The sequence below is a fragment of the Aythya ferina genome, assembly GCF_964211825.1.
Source record: "Aythya ferina genome assembly, chromosome: 3".
Lineage (NCBI taxonomy): Eukaryota > Metazoa > Chordata > Aves > Anseriformes > Anatidae > Aythya > Aythya ferina.
In genome coordinates this window covers 106,877,009-106,895,100 of record NC_140298.1, presented here as the reverse complement: position 1 = coordinate 106,895,100, position 18,092 = coordinate 106,877,009, and the positions used below count along the sequence as shown (strand labels likewise).

The 18,092-nt window shown below is 35.6% G+C and overlaps 1 protein-coding gene across 1 annotated transcript in view; it reads left to right on the top strand.

The window, feature by feature from the left end:
* The window catches only part of NBAS (NBAS subunit of NRZ tethering complex), a gene marked incomplete at its 5' end in the record, with an annotated part of 197,389 nt that overhangs the window by 73,296 nt on the left and 106,001 nt on the right, over positions 1 to 18,092 (top strand). The window contains 6 exons of the mRNA XM_084513261.1: positions 567 to 724; positions 2,991 to 3,089; positions 10,510 to 10,677; positions 11,222 to 11,335; positions 11,586 to 11,709; positions 17,862 to 17,938. Of these exons, the coding sequence (XP_084369387.1) occupies positions 567 to 724; positions 2,991 to 3,089; positions 10,510 to 10,677; positions 11,222 to 11,335; positions 11,586 to 11,709; positions 17,862 to 17,938 (740 nt within the window). The remainder of the gene's footprint in view (positions 1 to 566; positions 725 to 2,990; positions 3,090 to 10,509; positions 10,678 to 11,221; positions 11,336 to 11,585; positions 11,710 to 17,861; positions 17,939 to 18,092) is intronic.

Genomic DNA, 18,092 nt, shown 5'->3' with positions numbered 1-18,092 from the left:
GTAGGCTAATGTGCAGGTCTTTTAGATAGACTTCTATCAAAGCTCTTAAAATATTTGTGCTATTTACGTAAGTCTTATATGTGAGGTTATGAATAAAATTAAATGATATTTTTATGTCAAGATGCTAAGTAGCATGGGTTTTGCTTCTCTGGAATCTTTTTTCTGCCTTAGGATTGAGAGTGTGTGTGGAAACAGAATAATTGAGGTTCTCTTAATGTATCAAGTAATCGTATGTATATTAAAGCCACTCCTGTAATATATTTAATATTATGCACTGAAGTACATTCTGATTTTCTTATGGTAATATGTAAAAATTTAGCATGTAGGCTTACAGATTCCTGTTATAGTGATATCTACAATATGGTGGCCATGAATCTTCTAGATATTTCAGTCTAAAGTTGAGTTATATCTCTTTTCTGGAGCTTTTACGGCCCCTTTCTCAGGGGCTGTGTTGGCAGGAATACCACATACTATTCTCTTGTCTCATCCAGTGAGAATTATGTGGGTTCCTCCTGACACTCGTGAGGCTTGCTTAACTGAGAAGTAAGTTTTGTGTTCTCTTGTAGGTTATTCTAAAAGCTGGGAAGTATGTAGTCAGCTTGGGCAGTCAGAAGGCTTCCATGACTTGCATATGCGTCAGGAACTCATGGCTTTTGCTCTGACGCACTGTCCCCCAAATGCCATAGAGGCATTGCTAGGAGTTAGCAGCTCATTGCAAACCCAGGTAGGTATTTCTGAAACATCTTTCATGCAGTTCAGTGCTTACCAATGCTTTAAAGGGGAATTTTTAATTTTTGTTTCCTTAAATTTGTCTGCCTGCCAGCCCCAGCAAGTTTATAATTTGACTACTCATTATTCTACTTTTGCTATTCTATTTCAGCACCAGGTCTTTTTAAACCATTTTCATATGATGGCTGCTCAAGTAGAAGTGCAATTATATCTATCTTCAGTACTTTTAATGTCTTAATTTATTGCCTTGTTAAACGTTCTATTTGCAAATGGATTTAAATCTTTTTCTGAAGTTCTCCAGGTTCTGTCACCTGCTTATTCTGTGTAATCTAACTTAATTAAATGTCCAATTAAAAGTTCATTAAACATCTATTCTTATTTTTTATGATCATTACCAAATATGTGGTGAAATTCTTTTCTCACTGATTTCAGCCGTTTGATGATTCTGTCAAATATAACACCGTTTTTATCTGAGCCATCTTTATTAACCTTGCAATGACTGACTCTTAGCAGAATCAGCTCTTAAATGTTCATCAGATCATATTATGTCCATGAGAATGATTACTGTGACATTTAAATGCAAGTTATGGCAAGGTGACATACAAACCTATTTAAAGGTCTTATTTTGAAACTGCAGTGCAGTAATTTAGGTTATCAGAAAGTTAAATTTCTGTTCAGTTTAGTTGTGGGTTGGTCTACATGCTATGTCTAAGTCCGAATTTTTCTTAAATCACTGTGAACTCTTATATAGCTTTCTTTGTACAATATAAAAATCTTAGAGGGCTCATGTTCTGTGTCTCAAGACATGGAGGAGAGGGTAGTAATAGATACAGTACTTACGCAGTGTAATAAAGGCAACTCCAAGTGCATATCCTTTTTCTTCACAAAATTTCTGGTGTAGCAGAGCACATGAGAAATATGGGAAACATAAAGGCAGTTTTTGCAGCCTCAGTAACATGATAATGTCAGAATTAAATGCTACAAACAGTTTGAAATGAAGTCTAACTCCTATGAACTGTTTACTTTATATTTACTTGTGTTTTACTATTTATTTTTTTCATCATGAAAGCACTCCAGTTTGAAGCAGGTAGGTATAATTACTAGTTTAAACACAGGTGGACTCTTTCCAGAGTTAATACCTGTACAATATACAAATAAGCTTGTTTCCCTCTCTTATGTACCTATACACAGAATTAGAATTCGAAGTTACGTAAACTTCTGATGCTGTATAAGTAAAAATGTGTTAAACTTCACTCAATTCATTGCCCCTGTATTGCTGTCTTGTTCCTTCTAAAGGCTTCTTTTCCTCTTAGTTGTAATGCATTATAGCTGCTCATCCACTGGTTATTACCCTCTTGCATCCTACTTTTCCAAGGGAAAACATTTTACCTTCTTTATTCACAAAGCTTGATACTGAATTGGTTGCTGAGGGTTCTTTGTTAGTACAATATGATTTGTTACAAACATTCAGTGATAATTTATTTGATACTTGCCCAAGGAAGCCAAACCCAAGTCATGATTTCCATGAAAGAATGCATAATTGGTTTCTTCTGCAATTACTTTCTCCAAAAGCTAAGCATATTTTTTTCAGCACTCATCATAAATGGCCTTCTGTTCTGTCCAATGTGTGTGTCTTAGTGAGCAACGTGATTCAGTGGGAGGTATCCCTGCCCATGGCAGGGGGGTTGAAATAAGATGATCTTTCAGGCCCCTTCCAATCCAAACCATTCCATGTATGTAGGTAGATACATGCAAAAAATCTTTATCAGAAGTTCATGGTGAACAGTTGATGCTGAAAGACTGTAACTGTTTTGTGGAACTTCATTAGTCTATAGCCTGCGGAAATTCTGTTCATGTGACATTTGTCTCTCTGCTTACCCATCACCTTAGAGGCACAGTTCCAATAATGAGTATTTTTCATGGAAGTTCTTAGCTGACGTGGTACAGAAACTTATAGGTAGTGTAAAATAAACAAATATAACAACTATAACAATCAAAAAAATACAATCCTTACGTTGTACGGAAAAAATATTTCACAGAAAACAAAGAGAAGGGAAGGTCATTTAGCCTAAGGACTATAAGAGTGAGAGGATGTTAAACAATTGTTTTCTTCTTCTCCCTGCCTCCTCTATCCCCTCACTTCTTTTTTTCTGTTGTGGAAATTTTTGCATCAGAATTTCTTGACTTTCCTATGACATTGGAATTATAGTTCTTAATAAGTATTTGTCTGGTAAGGGATTATATTTATTCTGTCTCTGTAGATTCTTTATCAAGCTGTGAATCACCAGTTGCTTCCTTCAGAAGGAGATGAGAATGTAAATAGCTCCATACCCTCTTCGCTGATCAGTAAGGATACAGAGGTGAGCTTTAAAGTTTTTAAAGTAATAACAATTGTGTTTTGTATTACGTTGAAGAGCTGAATCTGAGTGTGAGCATCATCTACCTGTTTACTACAAAAATACGCAGCATTAAAGGCTTCTAATTAAAGGCTACTAATTTTTCAGTCTTAGATTACTTTAGGTTTACCTCTGCTTGTATATTTTTGCATAGTCTGTTCTGGTTTTTTGTTGATTCTTTGTAGGCAATCTTAGCAGCACCATGGGGGGTGGGTGGGAGGGGGAAGCAAAACATTTGCAAATAAACCTGGGCTATGCATTTAATTCAAAAACATCTTGAGTTAAACTTTTTTTCTTTTTTACTGCGCATCATGAGGTATATGGTGTTTTCACCATTTTTTGACTTTCAGATATTGCATGTGAAATAATTATAATGTGCAAGATTAGAAGGTACATCAACTCTTAAAGCTTTGTGGGGAATAGAGGCATGGGGAAGGGAAAGGTCTACTGTTCTGTTTACTTTTCATGTTTATAGTTTTAACAAATCTAATTTTGTACATGTACGATTGGAACTACATTTTTCTCTTCAAAGATGATGCTATTTACTATTTCTGAAAGAAATGAAAGGCTCTTTCAGCCTCTACAGAGAGTGGGAAATTACAAGTTTAATTTAAAAATTTCTTTTGAAAAAGTAGATTTTTAATGTAGTTCAGACCCTTTATTTTTCCCTTCCATCTTTTCTGTTCAACTCTTCCTGTAGATGATAAACAAATCTCAGGGTGGTAGGGGAGAAATGTTAACCTGAAAGTAGGAAGAATACGGTAGGAAGAAAGAGAGGTGGTTCGTGTTGTATAGCTTGGTGTTTTGAGCAGAATATTTAAATTGCAGCCGATTTCTTGTCATTATTCCATTAAAGGAGTTTTTACCAATAATAGCTATAGATGGAACATGTTAGTCTTTGCATCTGGTATATTTAACACCATGTAGCTAAACAATAAATTAGCCCCTGCCATGTTATTGGAATGGGAACAGAAATTCTGTATATGTATGTATTTTGTGTATGCATATGTTTGTGTATACATACATGCATATTTCATACAAATGTACATACATATACATATATAAAAGTAACAAGATGGGCAGGAGAGTGAAACAGCACTGAAAACAGCATTCAGCGTAAGTGAGGTAAACTTTTACCTTATGTATCTAGATATCTAGAATCATTGCCATGAAGAAGAGGTCTGTTTATTAGCATGAACACATTTTATTTTCTGGGAATTGGTAAATAAATTCATCTGAGAGCAAGATTGTCAAATAAACGTTAATAACATTGTGGAGCCTTTTGATTAGGGCATGGATGCATATTTTAACAAATTGTAACACACGACAAATTTGTCACATCATCTTTAATATGCTCTAGTACTATCAAATGTTTTGTTGTGACAGAACAATTGCATGTGCATATAAATGAATTCAGAAATACACTTAAGGGTTTATCAGTCTTGAGTAAACTCACTAATTAGCTTAATTATCAGTTCGATTTAGATATCTGAAGCAATTTTAACTAGAGTGAGGAATTTGCATTTAGAAAATTGTTCACTCTTATTTCATCCAGTATACATTCTTTTCTTTTTTTTCCCCTTTGTTGTGGTTAGTTGTCTACAGTTGGAAGTCTGCACACAGTAGACTGGGCAAACGTGTATGGTGCAGCATTGAGAGTTTTCATTGTTTTTGTAACACAGCTTTTGTTTTCTAGTCAAAATGTTACACTATGAAATGGGTTCTGTGTATTTGTTAATTTTAACTTAATGTCTTCTCCCAGTTGATTTATATGGGAATAATAGCTTCTTTCATTTTTTGCAGTATTTTGCAATGACACAAGAGGAAACATCCAATAATATTTCGAAATTGTGTAAACTTACCTTTTTTACAGACATGAAATATTAGAAGTGCACTATGTTCAAAAACTCTCTCTGACGTAAATGAATCCCATAACTGCAATCACTGTAGTTGCACGTCAAGTAGTTCTTCCTGCTTCTTATCTTCATTGTCTTGCACAGAATTTCAAACTATAATACCTTTTTGCCCTTTCTTTTTACTCCTTTCTTTACTTGTGTTTTGACTTAAAACATTCTTTTCTCAAGGATTTGACAAATGTTCTTCTTCTTCAATTACTGATAACTTTTCAATTTAGTGCTCAAAACATAATTTTCCTTTTAACTAAGGTTAATTAAGGTATATGTTTTTGGGCATCTCTTTCTCTGTTACTTTGAAAATACCTATCTGTTAATGAATCAACCTTCAACCTTTCTTATAATATCTTTAGAGATCTTTTTTCTACCTCTTCTCGTATTGATTGTTAGTTGTCACTGCCATTTTCCTGTGATACCAGCCCACATCAGCTGCTGGTTATACTTTTCAATTCTTCTTTTTTTTTTTTTTTTTTTTGGATGTACAGGAAGAACTCTCTATTAATGTCTAAACTCATCTATCTTTGTTGTATTAAGGGTCTTTGTTTTTTTTTCCAAACATTTTTTTTCCCCATGAAACTTGCAGGAATCTCGATAAGCAGCTGGCTACTTATCTTCACAAATTATGTGCAAATGTGTCACCTAACATACCTGTCATATTGATTTAAGTAAGTCTTTGTAGAAAATTCCTGACTGCTACAATAAAGATGCACATAATTATTCTGTAGGAACTAATGTGTTTACACATGTACTTCATGACCAAAGCACCTGGCTTGTCACTTGTGATGGAACTCAGTGGAACCATTGGAGAAGTTATCCTTTTGAAGCTACAATGACTCCAACGTAGTAGAATATTTTGCTTATTAAATTTCCTTCATGCTTACCATTTGTTCTCTCTGTAGTGTGCTGCAAGTGCCTCAACAATTCATCTGCTGTTCAAACTATCTCAGTGAGAAAAAATAAGGTCTTGACTCATTAAAAGCATTTCAAAATATTACTGCTAACATTATTAAAATATAATTCTTAGTTGTGAGATGCTGTGTTGTATATAAGCAGTAAGGACAATAACCACTGTAAATCTTGCCTTCTAAATGAGCTCTGACTTTGTGCTTGATCTTCTTAATACTTAAAACATGTGTTATGTCCATTATAAATAAAATAATTATCTTTTACATATCTGAATGTGAAAATTTAATTACTGTATACTGTCACAGTAGCCCAAGATAAATTAATGGTTTCATATTTCCTTGGAAAGGAACTTCTGATAAGAGAGTAGAAATGATTTGAAGATACTCTTCTCTAGAAATTATAGGACTTTTTTCTTAAATGTTGCTTAAAAGAAAAAAAAAAGTTCCTACTAACTGAGAATTAGCATCTTGTTTTCTTTTTGGACCCATGCTCTGGATCTGGAATCTTTTTTAATTACTCGCATATATGAAATTTGTGTGTCATGCATCCTTATCATTGCTGATTAGCAATGGTTAGGGAATGTTTTACTTCTGTAGTGTATTCAGGGAAATGTTCCACCTGGAATCTGTGGAACTTCAGGGCAAAAATAGCTGCAGTTTCAAATAGCTATGATACATAAATCTTTATACATACACACATTTATATGTATGAGATTAACTGGAGCTGTGTTTTGTGGCTTAGTAAATATACTGGTTTTAATTGTGTAACAACAAAATTAGAATGCTCATAGAAAGAGGTAGCTGTAACTCTTGATGGTATTTTATTCACTAAGTTCATTTAATGTCACCGAACTCTTGTGCTGAGGAAGAGAAGATCTCAAGGTGGAACTCCATACTTGTACTGTGTAAACTGCTGCTGGCAATTTAATCAATGAGGTACAGAGAATAATGCAACTAACCAGCCATTAGGTGCTTGATTCACTTACTTAATTACAGATACCAACAATTTGAGATGTCCTAAGGCATCTTTCCTGTCCTTTAGCTACTGACCGAAAAAGTCTAGGTCCTCTTGTCAGATCTATGAGTGTTAGACAGATATCTTAATTACTGCCATGTATTGCACACAGTCATCAAAGCCCGTGTTTAAGTAGTTGAATGTAATCCATTGTCTCTGCTTAAGGCTGAATTACTTTCTAGTTTGCAATGACAGTAATAGACTTACTGAGACTTTAGACATTCAGTGACACCTGAAGGTTATAATCTTGAGCTGAATCCTTTCTGTAGTTTCTCATCTGTTTTAATTTATCTGAACTGGACGGGAATTTTGATGTAGACAGGTTCATGATAGAGGTGTTGTACAAAAATGGAAAACAAACAAACAAACAAAAAAAACACAGAAAAACCACACCTTTCAAGACACAAAACAGGAATGTACAGTATACATGGATGCATATGTAAAAATATTTAAATACCTGCTTTCTGGTGGGAGTACCAAAAAGCAAAAAAAGAAAAGGAAAGTTAAGACTTGATGTTTTGTCTAATAATTAGAGTCTGTTCCACCTCGCTTTGTGAAATTACGAAAGTTTTAGGTAACCTTCTATGTAGTCAACCTATGCAGGTTTTCTTTAAAAATAAAAGATGTTAGTGTTAGCATTTATTTCCTTTTAGTGAGGTGGGGATTAGGCACTTTTCTGAAGCTCCAAGTGGTAATATGAAGGGAAGTAGCCTCAAGTTGCACCAGGGAGGTTTAAGTTTGCTATTAGGAGACGTTTTTTAATGAAAGGGTTGTGCGGCAATGGAACAGGCTGCCCAGGGAAGAGTCCCCATCCCTGGAGGTCTTCAAGAAATGTTCAGATGTAGAACTTGGTAGCATGGTTTAATAGTGGACTTCAGTCCTAGGGTAAAGGTTGGACTAGATCTTCTTAACTTGAATAGTTCTATGACTCTGATACTTCACAAGACTATTAACTCATAAGGTGTATTAGAAGTATGGTTTCTGCATGTTTTGACCCTTGTGCCTTGGCTAACTGTCATTAAAAACAAAACAAAACAAGCAAAAACTATGTTACAGGTGTTTTAATTTATCCTATTCTATGGCTTATTTAAAAAAAAAAAAAAACAAAACAACAACAACAACAAAAAACACAGTTCGCTTTGCTTTTTGTCATTGGGTTAGACTGTTTAGAATTATATTTTAGTATTTAGCTGTTATTTTAGGTTATCTTGATAATTTACAATTTGTTGGCTGAGTCTTTTTTATATAAAGTTAGATTCGTACAAGTTTTTAGCTGCTATATGAAAATAATTTCCCTCAAAATCCCCAAGCTATACTACCTTACTGAAGTCATAATTAAAGGACACGATTAAAGTTATCCTATTAAATGGGATCTTCAATAATCTTTAAGAAATCAATTAGTTTATCAGAGGTTTATTCAGGATAGCATGGAGTTATGGTAAGTGTTGCTGTTCTAGGTACACAGCGGCTCTTCAGATGACAAAATTCTTACTTGTGCAGAAAATACTGTAATGATGGTTAAAGTTCCGTTTAGGGAAATCAATAAATCACTACCAGAGTTTTTCTGATAATGGTTGAACTATACTAGCACACAGTCTACTGAAGGAGTTTTATTTTTAAAAATGTTTTTCTCAAATGCAGTTGAAAATTTGGAGGGGAAAAACTCTGATTTTTGTTGTTTGTTAATTCAATTAATCCTCAGAATCAGAGTCCTGAAGCAACTAGTGAAACTTGTGTTCTCTATATACCATTTAGAATATGTTATGAAAACTTTAGTGCAAGTAACAAAAGAGATTCATTAAAAACAATCAAACCAACCAACAAAACAAAAAAAACAAAAAAACACAATGCTGATTAACAAGAATTATTGTTTCCCCCTCCCCACTGCTCAAAAAAAACCACCAGACCTAGGCTGTTGTATTGCTGTTTATTCTTCAGAGGAGTAAAAATTTTGGTGTATTACGCTTAGCATGTTCTTTGTTCATTTAGTGAAGAGCTGAAATTTGGAATCTCGTTGACTAGTTCATTAGTGGTGTTCCTGTGAAATTCAGAATATAAATTTTAGAGAAGATTGGAAAAAATAAATAAAATGCTGAAGTCTTAAAGGAAAGAAAGACGTAAAATGGGCCTGCTACTTTAATGATCAGGTTAAGGCAGTGAATAATACAATTACGGGTACTAAAAATAAGGTTGTCTGCAGTGAAATTTTACCTTGAAGCTAACAGATGTTTTGTCAATTAAGTTCCTGTGGGGCATCCCTCACTTGAGCATAACTCGGTATCCTTTTGCTTTGATGTCTGAAATTTTGTCACAAGTTAGTAAGCTGTGAATTAATACTTCCCCTTCACTTATTAGTTATGCAGGTAGAATTCTCCTACTTCTGTAAACTTTGGTGTATGGGGAAATGAATAATTGAACTGTTATGAAGAAGCATCGGAGATAAAGCTGTTGAAATTTACTGTATGGATGGGAATATGTATATTTTATGTTGCTGAAGGCAGTATTTACATTAGCATGCTAAGGATATGGTTCTATTCTAATGTGCAAGTTTTGTAAAGCATACCATGGACATGAACCTTTCATGGCTGGAATAGTTAGCACAGATCGACCAAAATGGATATTTTGAGTATTAATTAAATGCTTTACAAGAGGAAGAGCTGATGCAGAAACCTCCATTTGCAGAACGTCCTCTAACTGATTTTAATGTGAGTCTGCTGAGGCTGAGTGAACACATTTTGCAGGACAACATGCATATGTTGCAGAAGCAGCTCAAGCTTGGGAATAGACTAGGTTAGGATCTTGGATTCTTTTTTACAGTTTGTTAGGTTTGCTAGATTTGTACCTTGAAAGTGCTAACTGCAGAATTTCAAATCTTCTTTCTCACTTGGTCTGGAGATGAGCGTTTACATCTCTTTTTTTCCCCACGGAACTGTGAGGATTTTTTGTTGTTGTGATGTGAAGGGACAAGGGGTAGAATGTGTCTACATTATCCACCTTTGTTTGTCTTGTGAGAATGCTACTTTGACTTCAGCATGGGGAGCTCTGTTTGCTGTTGTAAGTGAAGTTTGTGAAGGTTGTGTGATGAAAGCATATTATACTGAGAACTCATCTCAATAAATGCTACCTCTATTAATGCGAGATTATATCTTCTATCAGCATTCTTGAATTAGTGATGATTCATTTTAGCATGCTCAGTCTCCTCATGTATTATAGATAGGTTTGTTATTTTAATAGCAGTACTCAACAGTTATGTAACACATTACCATTATAAACTTTGGAATTATACACAGCTGATATCTGTGGACACGTGAGATTGTACGAGGGGCACAATGTTCTATTGATCATACTACTCACTGCAGATTGAGACTTAAATCACTTTTAAATTTAACTTTTTTTTTTTTTTTTTTTACAACATCTGTTGCCTAAATTAATGAATGTTAAAATAAATTATTAACATAGTGTGTGTAAACTAATGTGTTTTGGCTTTTAGGTCTTAATCTAATTAAAGCATGAGTCTAATGCTTGCCATTGTGTGTTGGATATGCTCACAGGATGAAACTACGGTCTCCTCTAGCCAGTCTGCTGATTTGTTGTACTGGACGACAACAAAAACCATGAAGGTGTTGTCTAACACAACTATGACTACAAAAGCCATGCTGCATGCTGTCAGTGATGGACAGTGGTGGAAAAGATCACTAACTTATCTTCGACCATTACATGTAAGGGATTGCTGATAAGTCTCGAGATGCTTACACATTCACTGCAATGTTAGAGTAAAAACAGGGCTCCTTTGTAGATACACCTGACAACTGAAGAGCTCAAATTGATAAGTTAACTAGAGATGACAAGGGACAGTTTTCAAGCAAATCACAGTGAAAGAATCCATCTAAAGGTGTTTCCTGCTTCTGTTTCCTAATCTGTTTTTTATTTTTTTTTTATTTTTCTCGCATAGTGTAAAGGCATAGCTTAAACTTTACAGAACTTCAGAACTTTGGGGAATAAAGCACAGTGAAGTCAACTCTTTGCATACTGTCTATTTATATTCAAAGCTCCAATACTGCTTTTGAGTGTGATTCTCTCTCTCTGTCTTAATACTGAACTTGATATAACATCGCTTTTTTTAGGATGACTCTTACCTTGATCCCAGTTGAATTCAGGGATCTTTCCATTTACAGGTGCTTCCCTTCTGAACTGCAGTTAAAAACTTTGTAATGAACTTTTTTTTTTTTGTTGTTACGACACACCTGTACTTGTTTTTCCCAGGGCCAAGAATTTGGAGATGTGTTAAAAAGTGGGCCTGGAGAAAATGTCACTGTGGAAAAGCAAGGCTGTCATCCATTTTATGAATCTTTAATTGCTGATCCATATGTTGCAGAAGTAAGTTTCTATGACAGGATTCTGAATTGTTTTTTTTTTCCTCTCTGTTGAGATCTTCTAGTTAAGTAACAATATGGATTTTATATTGTGTGTTTGCCTTGCAAGGATTTGAAATTTTGTGCAATAGTAGGAAAAAAATAATTAAACAGAAATTAAAGCAAATGCAGGAACAGAGGTTTATAACTGTATCTGATGTAACGTAACTGTAGACTGTAGTGCTCATGCATCAGTTATCTTATTTTCCTTCTAGTCTGAAAGCAACTATGGCACATACCAGAACAATTCTTTGGAAAGCTTTGCAGAAGTATTGTTGAGAACAGAGAAACTGACAGAGACCAAGAGTGAAGGAAAAAACCTACTCCCAACTACAGAAGGTATGGGTATATGTGTATTCACTTCTGTATTTAGTATAGTAACTCTAGGAGAAGCTACAGTTAGGTTTAAAAGTGGAGAAGAGTACGTAATGCTTTACTCTTATTTTGGTAAGTAGTCTTGATAGAAGTAGTTGCAGTTTTCAAGAAAAGTATTTCTAAAAGGAGTTGCTCAGTAGGGAATACAAATCTGAAATCAGAAAGTCGGCTTTAAATAAGTAGAAATTGTTATTTGAGGGCTGACGTACATATTATAAAGAGAAAAAATATTGAAGGCTTCCTGTATACTATAAAATACCATAACTAAAAGGAAATTTGCGACTCAGTGTTAATATCCATTTGTTATTTGTTGAGATCCTGTGCCATTTATACAGGAGTTAGTATTACAGGATCATTAGAGTATTTTGATACATAACAGCTCACCTTCAGTTTCTAGAATCAGCAGAACTTTTTCTTTCGAAATTTCTAGATTTTATAGGTTATACTTGGTAATTTGTTAACTGAAACAGTTTCACTTTTTAGAAGCAAAACAAAAAAAACTACATTTTTTTTCTTGTTGCTGTCTCCTGCTGGTGTAAGAAATGAAGTATTTAAATATTTACATGCTGTTACTGTCTTTTGAAGAGGTCTGTGTTATATTTTACTCTATGGGAAGATCTGCTATGAAAAATGAGTGTATTAAATCACTTGCAAAGTTTCAAGTGAAGCTTGCTGTATAATCCATATCATTTTATTTCAACTGTTTATTGTAAAACAGCATATCTGTTTTACAGGTATACAATTCTCTATATTTAGATGTGTGATGTTTCTACAGATAACTGGTACCGTTTTAATAAAATAAGTATTAGAGAAGGTCAGCATCAGCAAGTTTAAATGAGGAAACATTTATTTATATTTTGTACTTTTCAAACTTTGTCAATGCAAAAATAATGTTAAGTCTGTACAGGTTATCTCTTATCTTACATTCTGAGAGCTTGTGATGCCTGTGTCTTAAAGGGGAGGGAGAGGCAAAGAGTAAACACGTTCATTACTTTCTTACAGCAAATGATGTTAATTGGGAAATCCTAGGTGATGCTTCCTGCTCTAACTGGAACTGCTTGGTTACAATTCAGTGGGTGCCTTTGAGATCAAAATTTCAGGTTTGGGGACTTGAAGAAGAAAAGAAATTTTAGATTCCAAGTTTAGTTTTTGAACTTCTACCTTCCTACCGGAAACTGGACTATTAAACATCAGTTCTGTCTCCAAAGATCTATACAGGAATTTGTGTCAAGGGGAGTGGAGGAAAAAAAAGTTTCAGAAAAGGCATAGGAAAGATGAAATGAACTTGTTCTCTGAAATACATTTTATTTAGAGGAAGGGTTGTCTGTCAGCACATATCAATAAGAGAACTTTTAAAGAAAAGGTACATTGTGTATTTTGCCAAATATTCTATTATTGTAGCAGTTCATTGTTACACATGTTTGAGAAAAGCTGAACATCTTCCCCAGAGGAAGTGTGTGAGATAAAACTCAAGATTAAGTTTGCTGCTGCTTTCACAGAATCACAGAATTTCCTAGGTTGGAAGAGACCTCAAGGTCATCGAGTCCAACCTCCAACCTAACGCTAACAGCCCTCCACTAAACCATATCCCTAAGCTCTACATCTAAACGTCTTTTGAAGACTTCCAGGGATGGTGACTCCACCACTTCCCTGGGCAGCCTGTTCCAGTGCCTCACAACCCTTTCAGTGAAGAAGTTCTTCCTAACATCTAACCTAAAACTCCCCTGGCTCAACTTAAACCCATTCCCCCTCGTCCTGTCACCAGGCACGTGGGAGAACAGGCCAACCCCCACCTCGCTACAGCCTCCCTTGAGGTACCTAAAAAGAGCGATAAGGTCGCCCCTGAGCCTCCTCTTCTCCAGGCTGAACAAGCCCAGCTCCCTCAGCCGCTCCTCGTAGGACTTGTTCTCCAGGCCCCTCACCAGCTTCGTCGCCCTTCTCTGCACCCGCTCAAGCACCTCCATGTCCTTCTTGTAGCGAGGGGCCCAAAACTGAACACAGTACTCGAGGTGCGGCCTCACCAGAGCTGAGTACAGGGGGACGATCACCTCCCTAGCCCTGCTGGTCACGCTGTTCCTAATACAAGCCAGGATGCCGTTGGCCTTCTTGGCCACCTGAGCACACTGCTGGCTCATATTCAGCCGACTATCAACCATCACTCCCAGGTCCTTCTCTGCCTGGCAGCTTTCCAACCATTCCTCTCCCAGCCTGTAGCTCTGCTTGGGGTTATTGCGCCCCAGGTGCAGGACCCGGCACTTGGCCTTGTTGAACTTCATGCAGTTGACCTCAGCCCATCGGTGCAGCCTATCCAGATCCTCCTGCAGAGCCTTCCTACCCTGGAGCAGATCGACACACGCACCTAACTTGGTGTCATCTGCGAACTTACTGAGGGTGCACTCGATGCCCTCGTCCAGATCATCGATGAAGATATTAAAGAGGACCGGCCCCAGCACCGAGCCCTGGGGAACGCCACTAGTGACCGGCCTCCAACTGGACTTGGCTCCATTCACCACGACTCTTTGGGCCCGGCTATCCAGCCAGTTTCTAACCCAACGAAGCGTGCGCCAGTCCAAGCCAAGAGCAGCCAGTTTCTTGAGGAGAATGCTGTGGGAGACGGTGTCAAAAGCCTTGCTGAAGTCAAGGTAGACCACATCCACAGCCTTTCCCTCATCCACCCAGCGCGTCACTCTGTCATAGAAGGAGATCAGGTTCGTCAGGCATGACCTGTGGATGTAGGATTTGTGGATGTAGGATTTGTGGATGTAGGATTTGTGGATGTAGGATTTGTGGATGTAGGATTTGTGGATGTAGGATTTGGTATGGTCACAAGCCTTGGACTTTGATCTTCCATATACTTTTAAGTTTCATGAGATATTATCACATGCTAAATGAACAATGATAACTTGCATCTTTCAACAAAACATCTGGGTATCAGTAAGTTAGCTTTCATGAAGAAATAATTTTCTTCTCCAGTTTTCTATCCAAGTAGGCTTCTGGCATAAAGTCAAAATGTGCACGGGCAATATTAAAAAAAAAAAAAACAAAAAAAAAACAAACAAACACAACAAAACAAAAAACACAAAAACAAAACAAAACCATAAAAACAGAATACATATATATTTATATATATTTTTTTTCCTAAGGAAATACAGCTTGTAGAACACTGTTTCATTGCTTGTAACTTCTTGTCCGCCCTATTTTGCAGCCCTGTAATGTTTAATTAATTTGGCATAGGTCTTTGTCCCCATAAGTTTTGTTAAGATGTGCATTGGAACAGAGTGGCATCCTGCTAATATCTGTAGTCTGTGATTTTAAACTCAGTGGATTAGTACGTCATTGAATTCCTGTAGGGTTTTGCTTGGAGACATAAAACTGTATGACTTTAGTCTGTGTACTTACATGTACGTATGTGTAAGTAGGAGGATATATAAGGATACATGAACCCATACTGGCACACAAGCACAAAGAAAGCGCGCGTGTGTTTATGTATTTATATATATATATAAGTATATATATAATCCCTTTCTCAGAAGGGATGTCAATGGAAGCAGTTCCTACTCTCAAGTAGTATTTTTGCAGCTGGGATACCTTTGGGTTGAGCTTCATTCAAATACAACAGCGTTCATGAAGTCATTTTGTGGCCTTGTATTGGTGCTATGTTGTTGGTCATGATTGCTATCTGAAAGGTGAAGATAAATGTTTGTTAGCTGGGCAGTTGTCTTGTTGGCGATTTTAAGTTCAAAGAAAATGTGGAGTTTATTGTGTTATTCTTGTGGTTTTGTGGTCAGGAATTTTCCAGAGAAATGGAAAAGAGGGCAGAGCACTAGTTCTTTTCTTCCTCCCATCTTTTTCTGTTTGACTAGTGGTGGTTGTAAGAACATTTAAAGTAGCATAGCTTTTGCTCATAGTACAGAATACCAGTTTTGCAAACTAACTCATAAAGATTTTAATATTAGATATTTCTAGAGTTCTATTATTTTTGCTTGGACAGCATCCAGGTTATTTTGAATGCAGCAGAAACAAGCTGTCAGCAGCAAGAAACTATTGGTAGAAGCTATTTGAAGCATAGTTCCTGATGGACAGGTTTGTATTTGCAGTAACTTTAATGCTGCCATCCTGACGACCTCTGCGATGCCTTGTCACATAGAAATTTGCTTGTTGTGTGTGGCTGAGGGCCAGCACATAAATCAACTAAGTCAGTCTGGTGGCAAATTAATGATAATCTGAAAATTGTAAGTGATCATTCAAGCCTTTTGTAACTTATTCTTTGGAACAAAGAATTCACTGGGAGGTCTGTGTGTGTAAAATAAAAATGCTTCTTGCCAGCATGCACTTAAGAGTAGTTTATGCAATGTGGAAATAAAAGCATTTGAGACTTTCTTAAAATGTGCAAAGAGCTAAGCTGTGGAAAGAGGGTTCTGCTGCTTTGGAAAAAAAGTCCATGAAAAAATGAAAACAACATTTTTTTTTCCTTGTATATTTAAAATTCCTTAAGCAATTTCTGATCCACATTTCCTAAGATTTTTGAAGTTGCTTCTGGAATTAATAATTTGCATTCTGTACCCCTAAAACTAAACGTTGAGTGTATCATCAGAACCATTATTTTTTAAGTGTTTGTTGAAGCTTCTGTAATAACCATGGTGACAATTTAGTACAGAAAAATATATAAATGAGATCCTGTTATTAACCAACAAATCTCAGGCAATCACATTGTGTCTGTGCCATGTTGGTTCTCCTATTTGTGTAAAGTAAAATATAATGATTTCTATTTTTAAACTAAAAAAGCCCTTAGTATAAACTTAGGAAAAGCAGATATTTTTTTGTCAGTTGTACTGGAAGTATATATTTTTTAGAATCATTATTCTTTGTGTTCATTTCTACTGCGTTCTTGTGCTGAAATTTTTGATTGCAGTATGTGGCAGGAGCAGGGGAGTTATTGTTTGGAGATGGTTTTGTGTATGTGTGCTTTTCTTTTTTTTCCCCCCTAACTTTTTATTGAGTTTCAATTGAAATGTAAATATCCTAGAAGAATGCTAGCTAATCTGATTTGAATCACTGTATAAAAGGTTGCTGTTATTTTTCTTCTCTTTTCCTAAAGCCAGAAGTGAAAAGCAGATATAAGAATTACACTATTTAATTTATATTATTTATATTTATTTTAATTGATTAATCTGAATTTATAGAATTCAGTAAAAAGACCTGAATTTGCCCATCCTTCCAGGTTTCTTAACTTTCTTCATAATAACTGTTCATTTTCCTCAGCTACTTTCTTTCTAAGCTTAGCTTTAGAATTTATTAAAATAATCATGAACATTCAATTAAGGAAGCTTCTTTTTTCATTATCCGTGTGTTATTTACTAAATGAACTCATTCTAGTTAGTGATACCTTCCCGTTGACATAGTTATCCAAACTTTAGATTAACTAACTGTACCAAGTCACTATGTGTAACTTGTCAGTTGGATAATGTATTTTAGGTGTACCTGTCAGTGATTTATTTAGATGATTTCTTAGTGACATTTTACAGTATGCATGATCCAGATCAGCTTGTTTCTCTCTCTAAAGTGCCTGGGAATTCTCTTGCTTATACTTCTTGCTTAGTTTCAATAATCTTACTTAAAAATGTATGCTACTTGTTGCACTTTATTTTTTTTTTAAGATAAAAGTTTTCAATATAGAATCTTGCTTTCAGTGATAAGTGAATTAGAGCTCAGGCTTGAAGAAAAGACATTTTGTGACACTCCTCTGGTTGGTATTTTGTAATGTTCACATCATTATACCACTGCCTCGACTTTACAAGCAACATGTCTACTTGTTTTGAATCATTTCAGATGATATTTCAGTGGCTTTGTTTAGCATCTGTTACTGCACAGTCACATTCTTGTTTGGTTAATGCATGGAACACTTTGCCTGGAAGTCAAGGTAAAGCTGTTCTGCAGTTTAATTACATATTATCTGTTTCTGGATTGCGCTGATTAGTGTTTAATTAAGTATGTATAGGGTGCTTCAAGCTAGTGTCTAATAAAATAAAGTTAAACTGAAAACATTTAATTTGCTAACTGTCAAGGCTGGATGGGTCAGTAATCAAACCTTTATTTCTTTTCTGTGTATGTTGCAGTTCTGCTACAACTGGCAAGCGATGCTTTACCAAATGATATGGCCTTGTCTCTTGCCTATCTGCTTGCACTGCCACAGGTATGTTGATAGTGATTTTATATATACATATATATATATATACACACACACATATATATATATGTAATATGCTTTTACCAGTAAATATTATTCTGGATTTCAGAATTTCATAAGGAAATGTATTTTCTGTAGGGCTTTAAAATTTGTCTTTGAG